General features: G+C 33.0%; 1 protein-coding gene across 1 annotated transcript in view; it reads left to right on the forward strand.

Moving 5' to 3' along the window:
• DNAH8 (dynein axonemal heavy chain 8) overlaps positions 1–15,312 on the forward strand; it is a 126,178-nt gene that overhangs the window by 86,504 nt on the left and 24,362 nt on the right. The window contains 14 exon segments of the mRNA XM_032185098.1: positions 193–311; positions 2,754–2,857; positions 4,568–4,744; positions 6,156–6,323; positions 7,626–7,838; positions 9,300–9,437; positions 9,762–9,889; positions 10,656–10,827; positions 11,614–11,727; positions 11,729–11,770; positions 12,624–12,779; positions 13,454–13,636; positions 14,021–14,126; positions 15,018–15,270. Of these exon segments, the coding sequence (XP_032040989.1) occupies positions 193–311; positions 2,754–2,857; positions 4,568–4,744; positions 6,156–6,323; positions 7,626–7,838; positions 9,300–9,437; positions 9,762–9,889; positions 10,656–10,827; positions 11,614–11,727; positions 11,729–11,770; positions 12,624–12,779; positions 13,454–13,636; positions 14,021–14,126; positions 15,018–15,270 (2,073 nt within the window).

The following is a 15,312-nucleotide window of genomic DNA, read 5'->3' on the forward strand; positions in this document are numbered from 1 at the left end:
TTGCTTACGTGGATAAAAGTAATACAACTGAATGTGAGGCTTTGCATTATGAAGAACATTGATTCTGACTGATTTAAGTGCTTTTTTTATATTACCATCTATTGCCAGATTGGCAACATATTAGAAGTAACCAAATTGCTGTATAATTGAATATATGTACAAAGTTGACGTTGCCAATATACCATGTTTTAGGTATCGAAGAAGAGCCTATGTAACACCTAAATCTTATCTCTCTTTCATCAATGGATACAAAGACATTTATAGTGAAAAGTTAGCAAGTATTAATGAACAAGCTGAACGTATGCAAATTGGTAAGCAAAATATGGATAAAGATATGTCTAGGGAAATATGGATTTGTCTATGGATATCCTTGCTATACAATCTGAATGCCTCATTACAGATTTCTGTTGAGCAATGAGCTATTTTTACATGTGGTCATTTTATAAATGGGGATCTTAAATACAGAAAAGTATGGTTCATATTTCTTATAATTTTGAATATCTGTTTGAAATGATGTAATTTTTACATTTAGAATAGTACTTAATGGGTTCAGAGTATAGTTGCAGTTTTCTGCAATTTGCATCTAGACATATTTTTATAAATTGAAAAAACAGTAGAACAGCTCAGGAAACCTGATTTTTATGGGGGAAAAAAAAAAAAAAGATACGTTTTTTCAATTTAACAGCATAGAGAAACATCTACATGATAAGATTTTTCATAGAAAGGCAAAAATATATACTTTTTAGATAACGATTAATGATGCAACTGATACACTTCACATGAAGAAAAGAATAAGAATGTGATTGTGTTTGTCTTCTGCAGCACTGATGCTCAGAAAAATCACATCTGTCAGTTTATGGGCAACCATTACAAAATCACAAGAACACTTGGTCATCCCTGACTCCAAATGTGCTCCAGTTTACTACATTTTACAGAATGATCTCAGAAAGTTTGTTATTAATTATTTAGCTATTTCACGTGTCCGTACTTTAATCCTTAGTCTTTCATAACTTAATGTCAAATAGATTTAGAAGGTTAGAAAGATTAACCTTGAAAGTTGTTTCAAGCTGTTAGGAGATTATCCTGATAGGGGATTTAAATGTTATGTTGTCAAAGTCAGTTGAGATAACATTGCTTGTTGCATCTCCTTATTGAGATGTCGTTGCTGTACGTAATAATGTCAGGGCCAATTCAAGGTGCTTGTAAAACAGCAAAAAATGTGAGAAATTCCATGATCAGTACTGCTTTCTAGAAAAAACCTGGTTTGAGTACACTGAATGAGTGCTCATCAGCCCAAGCAACACATTTTGAAAGATATAAATAACTCTTTTCTTCTGCTTTGTCACTTTGGATGAACAATCTTGTAACACACATGAGGAAAAAAATATGTCTGGGGAAAGGAATGTTTTAAACAACTTTGTTGTTGTTTCACAGTGAGTGTCTTTAGTGAATATACCTTTTGACTTTATTGTTGAAAGTGGCAAAGTAGTGGCTCTTTTGTTAAGGAATAATAAAGAGCCCGTGGAATGGCAGTAGCTTGATTGTGAGGCAGCTGTGACAGAGAACAGGAGATGTCCTAGGAGAGAGTGCTTTTCTGTGTAAAATGTGGTAACAGAAGTGGAGAGAGAGAACAGAAAAAACACCACACATGAGATGCATCAAAGGTGTAATTGCAAGAGTGCTTGGACTCTAGTCTTTAAGGAGAAAGGATGCTGAGGAAATTGCTTCCAGGCAAGCTGTAAGATTTTTAAGATTCAGTTGTGAAGAGGAGAGAAGAAGCTAGAGAGGATTCAGCATGCAGTGTGGAACTCAGCCAAAAATCAGTGCTCATATCTATGAGCAACAGAGGAGAGAAAATAGAGATGCGTGGGACAGACTGAATATGTAATAAGACTAGAGGAGCAAACACCTCTCTTTTTGAGCAGCTGCGTAAGGCTAAAAGGCCTCTATGGATTGTTGCTTCAGCATATATGGGAGTATTATTGGACTGGCCCTGAACTATGTGGACATAGTTTTTTTTGTTGTTGTTGTTTGTTTGTTTGTTTGTTTGTTTGTTTTTTGTTTTGTTTTTCTGTGCTTTCTGTCACCAGAGATAAGAAAAGCTCCAATATGCACAAGCTGGAGGCTGTAATCTTGCAGTGACTTTTGAGCCTACTTTTGGTGACTCTGCTTTGGGGATTCGGTCATCTGTGCCTTCACAAAAGCTGCGTGAGATTCAACAGGTTGAATCTCACATTTCATGCTGAATTCCATATTGATGAAACTAGCATCCAGTCTAACTATAAAATTATCTCTGAAGATGGGCCATGTAACTTCTCACTTTCTGGAAAGAACTCCCAGTCAGAAGGCAATCATGGATCCAAATACTGATGTCATTTTCTAATTCAATGTTACAAGTGCAGTATAAGTCTGATTTTCTGATCATTTTGTGTCTTTTTGAAACAACATATCCTCAGCACACCACTTTTAGGTACCATTTACATCTATAACAAACCAAAACTAAAAATTTTCCGATTTCTTTTTGAAGACTCAAGCTTGTTTATTATCATTTGGTACCCCATGAAATTATTTATATCTATGAAAAATGAATTTAAAGCACAATCAAGTTAGTATGACTTTTATGCACTTTCTTTGTCATGAAAATTTGAAGAAGAGCAAAAGATACAAGTTATTTGGTATCCAGAACTAGATTATATTATGTAATTAGGAAAAAATAGTTTTCATTTTTCTGATTTTTATCTTTTAATTAATAGGTCTGTCTAAACTGATGGAGGCCAGTGAATCTGTTGCTAAGCTCTCTCAGGAACTTGCTATTAAGGAGAAGGAACTGGCTGTGGCATCTGTAAAGGCAGATGAAGTAAGGATTAAAGTGCTAAATAGCAAAAGGCAGTGGATAGCATTAGGATATATAGTGGGGTAAAGTGGTATGGCAGAAGTCTCTCATAATTTGTATAAGTCAATAAATGTGCATTGTGGTCTAAATAGAGGTTTTGCCCCTGTGCCAGCAGTCAGTAAAGCACATACTTTTGAAACAACAGAGGCTGGGATTATACTGGCTGGGTGGGAGTTCATAAACATATTCAAAGACTGTGTTTCTTCCTTGTTTTCCTCTCATTTATTTCCACTCCTATAAGCATCGGGCTTAATTTTTTGCTTCACATGTTGTTTATTTCTCTGCGCGTTTGACTAAAGGTTATTAAATTTGGTGTTATAAGTGCACTTATTTGCCGATGAGTTAATGAATGGCAATGGCACTTCAGTATTTCAAAATTGCTTTTCATAATTCATCCAGCTTTAGTTCAGTTTCGTATTTTGTTTTTACATTACCAAGGTGTCCATATATTCATGAGACTGGTGGTCTGGCATATATCAAATATTACTTTAGGCATTCTGTTTTCTGAAAGATACCATAATATTCTGATGGTGCATATATAATATGCACTAGAGAGCAAACCTTTTGCCAGTGATTGCTAAGGGACAACCTGCATTCTTCATAAGATAGAAAATGACAGAAAAGGGATGAATTCACACTGCTCACAATTGAAGAGTATGATAGATATTTGTATTTGATATGCATTTTGGAATATTTGTCTGACAATAATTGTTTACATAGCCTCTGGGATGTCAACTTTTTAAATAGGGTACTGCCTATGAGTCATCATAAGTAGAAGATATATGGACAAAATAAAAGAACAGTTATTTATTTAAATTAAGTGTGATATTATTTATATGCCATATATTTTTTTCTTTCCACTTAGTATTGAGCCTGTAGAAATCAGAATTAGATTTGACCAAAAAAAAAAAAAAAAAAAAGAGGGATTTTGTTTTTTATCTATTATTTCTTTTCACAGCTATTTGAGAACATTATTTATGTCTGGTAAATGCACTCAGAATGCTGGTCTAATGCTGACCCTACAGATAATCCTGAAAAAAAAAAAATATATTCTGACACCAACTCTATGTCACATGTACAATAGAACTAAAAATACATGTACTGAAGAATAAAGACACAAATGGATAACAATTCTGTGGATTCACTGGGTTTTTCTTTCAATAGACTAGTTAAAAATGAGTTGTCTTAGACTAGAGAAGTAAAAGGAAGGCTGAATGTTCATGAAGACAGTTTGCCATCCTCCATAGTTCGATTAGCTATTTTATTTTTATCTTTATTTGCAGAATTATTGTGGAAAAAAAAAAAAGCAAATAGTTATTGTATTGGAAAAGTATAGATTCAAATCAGATGAAAATCCATCATAGAATAAAAAGAAACAAACAAAAAACAAGCTTTGAAAGCCACTGAAAGGTCTTTTATCCATTTAAAAAAAAAAATCAATTTTACCGTCTAACTCCTGCTGAGAGACTACTCCAATTTTTCTTTGTGAGGATTCTGTAAATGATAATCATTTTGATTCCATGCTTTATAGGATTAGGATTTATCAGATTTCTGGGGTTAGCCTTATATATATATATTTTTAAAATATCCTTATATATCTCTTGTAGCTGATATCTTAATCACTCGTTCCACCATTTTGATGCATGCTTTTCATGTGTTTATTAACAACTCCAGGTACTAGCAGAAGTCACAGCAAGTGCTGAAGCTGCATCTAAAGTAAAAAATGAAGTCCAAGGTGTGAAAGATAAAGCACAAAAAATTGTCGATGAAATCGATTTAGAAAAAGTGAAAGCAGAAAGTAAACTGGAGGCAGCTAAACCAGCATTAGAAGAAGCAGAAGCTGCATTGAATGTGAATAAATTTCTTACATTTTCATTGGCTTTGTGCTATTTGAGTCACCAGTGAAAGAAAGGCTAGTTTCACCAATGTGCAGTTGTCAGTTGTTTTTGACTGCTGACACCAGTTTATCACTGTAGGTGGTGATGTCTCCGAATGTTTATGGAGTGTGCAATTTCTTTCTAAAAACACAGAGATTATTTTGTAGTGATTGTCCCGTTTTTACCTTACTAATTGATCTTTGTCAGGCATAAATCTTTCCCAAAGTTACAGATGCATTTAGAATTTAGAATCTTGATATTCTGAATTAAAAAGAATAATTCTTGTTCTATTTTTTTTTAATTATTATTTTTTTTCGTACTTAACTAGTTGTATATTCCTTTTAAGAAAGAGGTGTATAAGGCTGTGTCAGCCTTCACTAAAAAATCATTAAAACTGGAGAGAAAGAAAAAACAAAGAGGATCCAGGGAATCAGAATCAGAGTTAAGGAATTTTGAGGCACTGCTGCACTCTATAATTTAATTTCATTATTCTCCTTTGAACAGGAGAAAAAACTTTAAAAACTTAAACTTTGAACTTAATAACTTAAGAGCTCTGAAATCAAAAATCAGTAATGTATTGCATGGTTAAGGACTTCTGTTCCACTTACCAGAACCTATGTGACAAAACCATAATGAGTGGAAAAAGTAAGGAAAAGTGAGTGTTGTTTACTCTTATACTGATAGATAACAATATAAATAAAACTTTCAAAACCACTCACAAAATGCACTTTTATAAAATATGTGTACTCCTGCGCTATCCTGTGGATTCTATATTTTATCTGTAACTACTCTTTCCAGACAGTGGCATGCATGTATTTTGCAGACACAAATTAATTCCTTAGTTTAGAAGTTTTAATCATTTATTATTTTTGTTTGAAATATTATTAAACTAAGCAAAGTGTCAGTGATGCTACTAGGAAATGAATTTAAAATAACAATATGTCATACCTATAATAGCTTAGAAAGCAACAAAATAGATCAAATTTATCTCAGAATAAATGATGACAACCCTTAAAAATCCAAAATATTGTTATACCAAGGAAAGTGTTTGTACTTAAGTACTCTGCAAGTTATTATACTCTTCTTCAGTCACGTAGATTGCCAAGTTAATGCTGTAGTTCTATTTATTTAAAATTTAATTTTGAGTGCTATCTTTAACACTGAGAAAATATTCACATCTAATATGTATTTGTTAAAAGTATTTATGTTTTATATAACTATAACATTCAGTAAAGTAAGCCCAGTAACTCATATTTTGTATGTTCTTAATATAACTTACCTCAGAGAAAAGTATGACAAATAATATTAAAATCAAGATATTTAATAGGAAAATATGGCAATGGTATTGAGGTATACAATGTATTGTTACATTTTTCTTGAAATAGACGATCAAACCAGTGGATATTGCTACTGTTAGAAAACTTGCAAAACCTCCTCACCTAATTATGAGGATCATGGACTGTTGTCTGTTACTGTTCCAAAAGCCAGTAGATCCAGTTACCATGGATCCGGAAAAGCCTTGCTGCAAGCCATCATGGGGAGAATCATTAAAAGTAAGTGGAGTTTTCAAATTGTGTTTCTTAAAAATCAGAAGTAGCATCGTACATATCAGAGGATTTATGATGTCATTTACTCAAAGCAGGAAATAAGTTTGTAAAAATGCAAATGTGGTTTTAAGATGCATATAGAATACAAATAGAATTTGTTAGCAGTTAGTAAGAGAGTTGCTTAGAGGATTGTGTTGGTCCAGTTCCATGTGACCTTATACCTGAAAAAGAATTATTGTTGTCAGTAGTACTTCCTTCTAATGTTCTCATAAAATGTGTTTGTCTCTCATTCTATGTATATTTACCATGCATAAGGTACGGCTATTCTGGAACATCCCTCTTTCTCTTTGTGAATTTGCAGGCTCAGAATTAAACATTTTTTTTTCTGTTCTCCAGACTTCTTGATTGTTTGACTAAGAGATATAAGGTGTTTTTTTTTTTTGCTTGTTTGTTTTTTTGTTTTGTTTTGTTTTGTTTTTCCCCCATTCTGCATTTCAGTATTTTTGGCCCAGATTCCTTGAGCAGATGGCCATATCTTCTAGCCTTTATCTCTCTCTTCTCTTACGCTCTTCTTTCCATGCCTTTTCCTGCCATTCTTTAATTTTTCTTCTACCTCTATTAGTATATTAATTTGCAGTTATTGCTGCCCCAAAGTTGTCATGCAAATGAAGAAAAATTGCATACCTTGGATATGAATAGAGCTCTCACTTTTTGTTTAAGCTTGCCCAGACACTAAGAAATCACCAATCCTTTTCATTTTCCATGGACATAATGAAATGGGATAATCAGTTATTCCATGACTTGGTTTTAACATGTTAAGCATTTGTTAGAAATTTTTAAAACCAATGGTTTCCCTTTCCTGAACTTAGATCACATTTCAAAAATGCATAAGCTGGTTTTATTGGCATTCTTTAGGTAAATTACAAGTGTATTTTTGAGGCTGTATCTTGGCTGAAATTTTTACGAAATGCTGCTTTTTAAATGCTTCCTAAATGGCAAAGCAGCAATATGATATAGAAACTACATTCACTGAAGTATAATTTCTTAAAACTTTAGAATTGTTGAAGCATGTGGTAGGAGATAGAACTGAATAGAACACCCTTGTAATAATAACTGCATGAATTACCTCCTTTTTCAGAAGAATTTTGGGAACTCCCTTCCATCCTACATTCCATCCATCCATCCATCCATCCATCCATCCATCCATCCATCCATCCATCCATCCATCTGACATACTCACCTATAATCAACCTTTTGGTAATAAAATGAGTAAAGAGACTACAAATATCCTGCCTTCTTTTTTTGCAGCTTATGAGTGGCCCATTCCTGCAGAGTCTCCAGCAGTTTCCTAAGGACTCAATCAATGAAGAAACAGTAGAATTACTTCAACCTTACTTTAACATGGAAGACTATACACTGGAGAGTGGTAAAAAGGTGTGTGGTAACGTAGCGGGACTCCTGTCTTGGACACAAGCCATGGCGATATTTTATGGTGTTAATAGAGAAGTCTTACCTCTTAAGGTAACACATCACCTCTATCTTTGTGTTTTATTTCCATGTAATTTAATTTCATTTACTTTAATCATCATAATATTTATTTATTTTTAAATATGTAAATAAATTGATTCAGACATAACTGCCTGCAGAATGTAGTGGCTATGGATGATATGAGTAGGAAAAAAACAAACAAACAAACAGTATCCTCCTCTTGAGTCTAGGCACAACACAGAACAATTTAGTTTAAATGAAATTTAGGAGAGATTAACTATACGATGAAAAGTAGTATTCTTACTGTTCCATTGTCTTTCCAAGAGATCCCAAATATCTGTATCACACAGGAAAACAGAATTTTCTTAATGGCAGAGTGATCTCTTAAATTCACTTAGTCAGACAGATGCTCTGGTTTACTGTGTGCAGTGAAAACTATTTTCTTTGTTTTTATTGTGTTAGAATTGTTTTCATAAGGTTGTACTAGGATACAATCTTCATTGATTCTCAAAAGAGTCCTGCAAACAGATCTTTCATGCTGAAACTAATAGAGGGTTACCAGCTATTTTACTTTCTCTGCTTTCATGCAATAACTTAGAGCAAGTGGAGGGCTGATTTCCTGGCCAGATGTCGGCATTGTTGAGAGATTTGGGGCTCACATGAGTAAAGGAGTTATGTCCCAATGTATTTTAGGAGTAATTTTCACTTTTGTGTGGGTGTTCTTTTACATGTACATGAACATTTGAACATAATTTTTTTATCAGAGGTAAAGATAATATAGGAGCTCAAATACAGTGTTTGTTGTTTTTTGGATTATAAAACAAGTATTTAATGCCTATAGATCCCAAAGGGGAACAAATATGAGTGCTGATTCCAAATCTTATTAGGTCACAGGTATAAATGTAATTTAAAAAGCAACAGTGATGCAGGTTATGATTCAATAAATAAATAAATTAGAATCTAATGAATATCCTATATTTAGTATAAATATATGCTTATGGAGGATTCACTGTTTTAGGATCATGATTTTGCAGTGGATGAAAACTGTATTGTTAGCTGATCAAGGACAAATCTGTTGTAATTGTTGATCACTGTAGAATGCACAAATTAAAAAGAGAGACTAAAGTGTATAGTCAAGCAAGAAGATTATGAGTGGTTGTTTTTTTTAGGCTAATCAATATTACAGATCAGAAACCTTAATATCTTAACCAGCTTCCTTAAATGTAATTTTTTTACTAAACAAATATATATATTAGTTGATAGTATACTCAAGGCTCCTACTAGATATTTAACACAAAAGTAATATCTGAAGTATATATACATGTATATTGCACAGTTTTCAAAGGAAATAATTAATATTTATTCAAATACTAATATAAATATATTTCTGTGCATTATTGGCTGTTAATTTCCAACTAAGCAGGCAGAAAATAAATCCTCAAAGTATATTCAAATCCTGTACCATTATTGTTTTAATATTCATTCTCTTTGTAGGCTAACTTGGCAAAACAGGAAGGCCGCCTGAAAGTCGCTAATGCAGAATTAGCAAAGGCTCAGGAAGCGTTAGATGAAAAGCAAGCTGAACTGGATAAAGTGCAGGCGAAGTTTGATGCAGCAATGAAGGAGAAAATGGTGAGATACAAGTATTTCTATTATGAAAATGCTTATATGCAAAACTTACACTATCAGGAATTGATACAGACATTCACTTAGTACCTACCACCTTGAATGTCATGGATGAGGCTCATGCATAAAAATTAAAGAGATTTAAATCTGTTCTCTCATATTTTGTTTTCCTATGAATAGGCACATATTAGACAATAGATGCACTTACAGATCTCCAGAATGACCTCTAAATCGATTAACCATCATAAGGTGTTGAACTAATATATAAAATAACTCTTAAGATTTTTGCATTCTATTATTAAACGAAATAGGACATTCTTTCATTTTTAGGACTTACTGAATGATGCAGAAACATGCAGAAGAAAGATGCAAGCAGCCTCTGCACTTATAGATGGACTGAGTGGAGAGAAAGTTAGGTGGACTGAGCAAAGGAAAGAATTTAAATCTCAGATTAACAGGTATCAAATTCATCAGAGAAAATAAAATGTAAAAAATGAAGATCCAGCAAGCAATTTAATAACTTTAATAGTTGTACTTCATTTTCCTCCTAGAAATCTTAATATAATTGCACAATTAAGTGAATTGTCCTGAAATTTGAATTTCCGTCCCATAATTATTTGTAACTGAATGCTTGTATTTCACTTCAGAACAATACCGCACATTCCATAATTCATTGGACTTAATTCATTTTTAATTCATTCAAAAGGGATTATTCGAGTGCAGTTATGTACTTATGTTACAGCTGTCTCTCCTGTCCCCTTAACACTCTTGTTCTAATGTTACTGGGAGAGTGAAACCCTCAGATAGGTGGGAGATAGGAATGATCTAAGGTGACTATGTGAAGGAAGAGGAGAACGAATTCTTCCTATGAGGAAGAATTCCTAACCTGATACTAGTTAGGAAAAAAGCATCCCTTTTGATATTTGTTATGGTATATTTGAATGAAACAGGGAGTAGTAGAAACTGGACATTAGCCCTTGTCCTATAGCTGGTGTGTTGAAACACATGTAGGATATAGTAGGCCTTGCTCTGAGAAATTCAGAAACTTTGGAGCCCCCACAGTGTACCACTCCAAATGCAAAAATGTTGAGCACCAGTTCTTTCCTTAAATAGCCCTAAGAACAGAAATTTTCTAAGTATGTTTTAAAAGCTGCTTATCTAAATCAATAGAAAATGAAATTGCACATCACCTTTTATTTTTATTTTTTATTTTTATTTTTCCAGACTTGTGGGAGATGTACTGCTTTGCACAGGTTTTCTTTCCTACTGTGGACCTTTTAATCAAAACTTCAGGAAGCTTTTGCTTAAAGACTTATGGGAAGCAGAGATGAGAGCACATAAAATCCCCTTTACTGAAAACTTGAACCTGATTTCTATGTTGGTAGATCCCCCAACAGTAAGTTCTTGGTGATCAGTGGGTTTCATTTTAATTTCAGTGAACATATTTTTTTGCTGTTAGACAGCATTATGCTTACAACAGGACCATTATCCACAATATTGCTGTCCAGTGTAGTTCTGTGGTTTCCCAAAGTTCTTGGCAATTTCCACTAAACATCTGAGTACTGAGAATGTTTAGAATGTTTAGATAGATAAACAAGTTATGTATGATAAACAAGTTATATATTATACATGTACAATTGCATAATTGCCAGTAACATCGTGTAATTTCATGCATCTTATTTTGGGAATCCATAACCACATCTGTAGGATACATATCTACTAGGACAGTGTTGCTTGTTGATAGCTTTTGTTTCTGTCAATGTTATCTGGGTATAGTCTGAAAAAAGAAAAACAGATTTTATATCAAAGAGTTTTATATCAAAGATTTTATATCAATTTTTTTAATATCAAAAAGACATTTAGCAAAGAATGTATGAAATATTTTCATGAAGTCAGAAAAGAGGATAATGTCTTTCCAGAGTATTCAAGTACTGTTCTTCAGATATTAAGTCCAAAACTCTCAGTCTGGTTTTCTCTTAATTAACCCCAGTGCTTAATTTGGCTGTCAAGTTTTCTTAGACTATAAATATTTTCTGTCCATATTAGTCATTTTTCAGGAGCTTCAGATATGCATCCCTTTTGCTTGATGTCTCCATTGTTCCTTATAATAATCTTGATTGAAAGGTAATAGTTCCAGTGAGATTCTATTCCAAACTTTTTTATTTTTATTATTATTATTCAGATTAGCGAGTGGAATCTTCAAGGACTGCCTGGAGATGATCTCTCAATTCAGAATGGTATCATTGTCACTAAGGCAACTAGATACCCCCTTTTGGTAGACCCACAAACTCAAGGAAAAAACATGGATTAAAAAGAAAGAACAGGATAATGAATTACAGGTGAACAATGTTTTAAAAACATAATGTGCTACATTATATTCCTTTAAATGTTATAGCCCAGCACTGGACTGCTCAGATGTTTCTTTCCAGTAATGAGCAGAGGAGAAGGATCACCTTCCTCAGCCTTCTGGTGATGCTCTTACTAAAGCAGCCCAGAATGCTGTTACTGTTTGCTGCAAAAGCAGCTTGCAAGTTCATGTTCGTATAGTCCACCAAGACTCCAGAGTGCTTTTGTGCAAAGCTCTTTTCCAATAGGATGGCCCTATTTCATAGCTGAAGCTAAAATCTTGAAAAAAAATATGAGAGGTTTCTAAATTTTAAAATAATAAATACAAACAAACAAACAAATGTAGTGTTTTATTTACTTATTTTTATGGTTTCACATACTACAAGTTCCTTTTTTGTGCTATTTCAAATATCTGAGTTCATGGTATTGTAACAGTGATTCATCTATTAGACTGAATTCAGAAAGAATTTCTCAAGATTTAAAAACAAAATTAGGAAATCTTATCTGTGGACGTAGAATAGAAAATCAGAAGCTAGACGTGTGACTTCAAAAATGCACGTAACATTTTCAACTTTCAATAAGTTGTGCCAGTTTTCCTTGTGTTCTGATAATGAAGTTTTGCAGACTCCATTACAGCTGATCTTTTACTTCACCGTTTACATTTATTGTATACACAAGGAGTATTTTTTTCTGGATAAATTGCTGCATGGCCAACATTTGTTACTGCCTTTAAAATGCAACTAACAAAACCAATGAAAAAAATTTTTGTTGTGAGATCTGTGGTTTTCATGGAAGACTTTGAAGAAATGCTTTGTCCTTATATCAATATATAATTTATTTTTTGAGGTAACAACTTTGAATCACAAGTATTTCCGTACACACCTAGAAGATAGTCTTTCATTGGGACGATCACTTGTAATTGAAGATATAGGTGAAGAGTTGGATCCAGTCCTTGATAATATATTAGAAAAGAATTTCATGAAATCTGGAACTTCTTTTAAGGTTAGTAATTGAATGAAAGACCTGGAATAAGTAGTTAGTTTTGTGATGAATGATATTTTGCCCATTTATTCCAAACCTCTACTGCATCAGGTAAACTTTGTATTCAGTAGGGCAGTGTGAAAAATGAAACTGAACTAATAAAAAACAAGAGGCAGATCCTCGGCAGAGTAGTAAGTTGATGAGTCTAAAATTTAACTACTGAAGTTATTTCTGAAGTTTACAAACCAGAACCAATTATGTTTAATCTTTTGAATGCTTAGAATACTTTCTATTGATTTTCAAGCAATTTCATTTTACACCCTTTAACAGAGCTATCTAGGTTTGAAAAGATATTTCTGTTTCTAGGGTGGAATGCTGATGGGTAAGCAACCATGGAATATTTAGTCTGGAATATAACTGTTTTCTGAAGCAACAAGCCAAAAGTTTTATTAATAATATTAAGTATATTCCCAACCTTGAAAAATCATGAAAGTTTCTGACCTCCAATAGATGAAGAAATAACTTGCAAATTCTTAAACATCCCCTCTTCAAATACTCTGAACTTTCAAAGAGTTTCAGAATTCCTCTCTTTGGTATTTCAAATATTCATTTACTTATTTATTGCTTGTACATATAATTGATGTGAATAAAGTTCATTTTCCTCTGCTTAACATTATCATATACTTACTCCACAGGTGAAAGTTGGTGATAAAGAAGTAGATGTAATGAGTTCCTTTAGACTATACATTACCACAAAGCTACCGAATCCTGCTTTCACACCTGAAATTAATGCAAAAACATCAATTATTGATTTTACTGTTACAATGAAAGGACTTGAGAATCAGTTACTGAGAAGAGTAATTCTTACTGAAAAACAGGTAACCTAACAGTGCACGTGATGCTTAATTTTAAAGTGGAAGAAAAAGTCATCCATTCTCTAATTTTATTTTATTTTTTTTTATGGAGATTCAGTATGAAAATTTTAAAATGGCAATAATATACACCGGTGATTTTCTACAGATGTCAATATGATAAAAAACTAAGCAGAAGTATTTGGCATTCATAAGATACTTCCAACTAAGTAAAAATGCTTTAAAAAAAAGATGCTACAGTAACATATTTTAGATAGCAGAAAAAAACAAAATGCACATTCCATGAACTTGAAAAATCAGCACCTGAATTTCAAGTATTATTCATAGTGTTCATTATTCATAGTATTCATATACATAGTGTCATGCCATTTCCTTGTCTTTTAATAACAGGAACTAGAGGCAGAACGAATTAAACTCATGGAAGATGTAACGTTTAATAAAAGGAAGATGAAAGAACTGGAGGACAATCTTCTGTACAAACTAAGTGCAACTAGAGGTTCTGTATCAAAGAGTACAATAACTATGATTTTAAAGGGCAAATTAGGCTGCTGTACAATACAGCCTTTCCATACAGAAATTGATTTATTTATTTAAAACACAATACATGAACATACAATGGTAGAGATTTGAAGTATGTGATTTACCGGAACATGAGGAATTTGGTACGATAGCAAGCCATTATATAGCTATTCCAGACACTAAATATTTTAAGCACCTACGCAAGTTTTGTGAAATAAACCAAATTCTTCATAGCTTTCTGCCCCTCAGATGAGGTAAAATATCTGATCATGGGCAAATCCTTAATCCACTGAAAATGCAGAGTTAAATGGGCTAGTTAAAATAGTGTTGAAAGTCTTTTGCATTACATTAGGAGCCTGCACATATTCAATTTTTTTTTTTTTTGGGGGGGGGGGAGGGAGGGGTGCAGGGGAGGATAAAAATAAAAAGATGATGACTTCCAGCAGATTGATCAAAAAGTACTTGAGATGGATAAATACTATTGTGTGTGTGATCATTGTCTTTAGGACTCTAAGTCTCTTTGACTTTGAATGTGACAATCAACAGACTAACAAAAATTGCATAACTCTGTATGAATATCATGTTATATGCCTGGAAGAGGTGACGTCTCTAGTAAATGGTGCAAAACTCTTGGTACACATACCTTCAACTTGACATAAATTGAATGCATTTGTTTTGCTTATTGAGTATAAAAATAAGTTTTAGTCTTATGTACACTGTCTGGTCTCCATTTTAAAATGGTTTCTGCAGTTCAGTAAAACATTTATATTAGGTATAAATAATTGTAACTTAGTCTTTTGATTTTTACATATATGAAGGTTTAAAAATGTTATAAAAATACCCTAACATCCAATATTTGGCTTTTTAGGTTCACTAGTAGATGATGAATCCTTGATTGGTGTTCTGCAAACAACTAAACAAACAGCTGCTGAAGTAGCTGTAAAGTTGTCTGTGGCAGCAGAAACTGAAGTGAAGATTAACTCTGCTCAGGAAGAATATCGACCTGCTGCTACACGTGGAAGCATTCTTTATTTTCTTATAACAGAAATGAGCATGGTCAATAATATGTATCAAACTTCACTGGCTCAGTTCTTAAAGTTATTTGATCAATCCATGGCCAAGTAGGAAGACAGATTTTTCTAATATTCAAATGTTTGTCTTTC

This window comes from Aythya fuligula, chromosome 3 (assembly GCF_009819795.1).
Source record: "Aythya fuligula isolate bAytFul2 chromosome 3, bAytFul2.pri, whole genome shotgun sequence".
NCBI classification, from domain to species: domain Eukaryota; kingdom Metazoa; phylum Chordata; class Aves; order Anseriformes; family Anatidae; genus Aythya; species Aythya fuligula.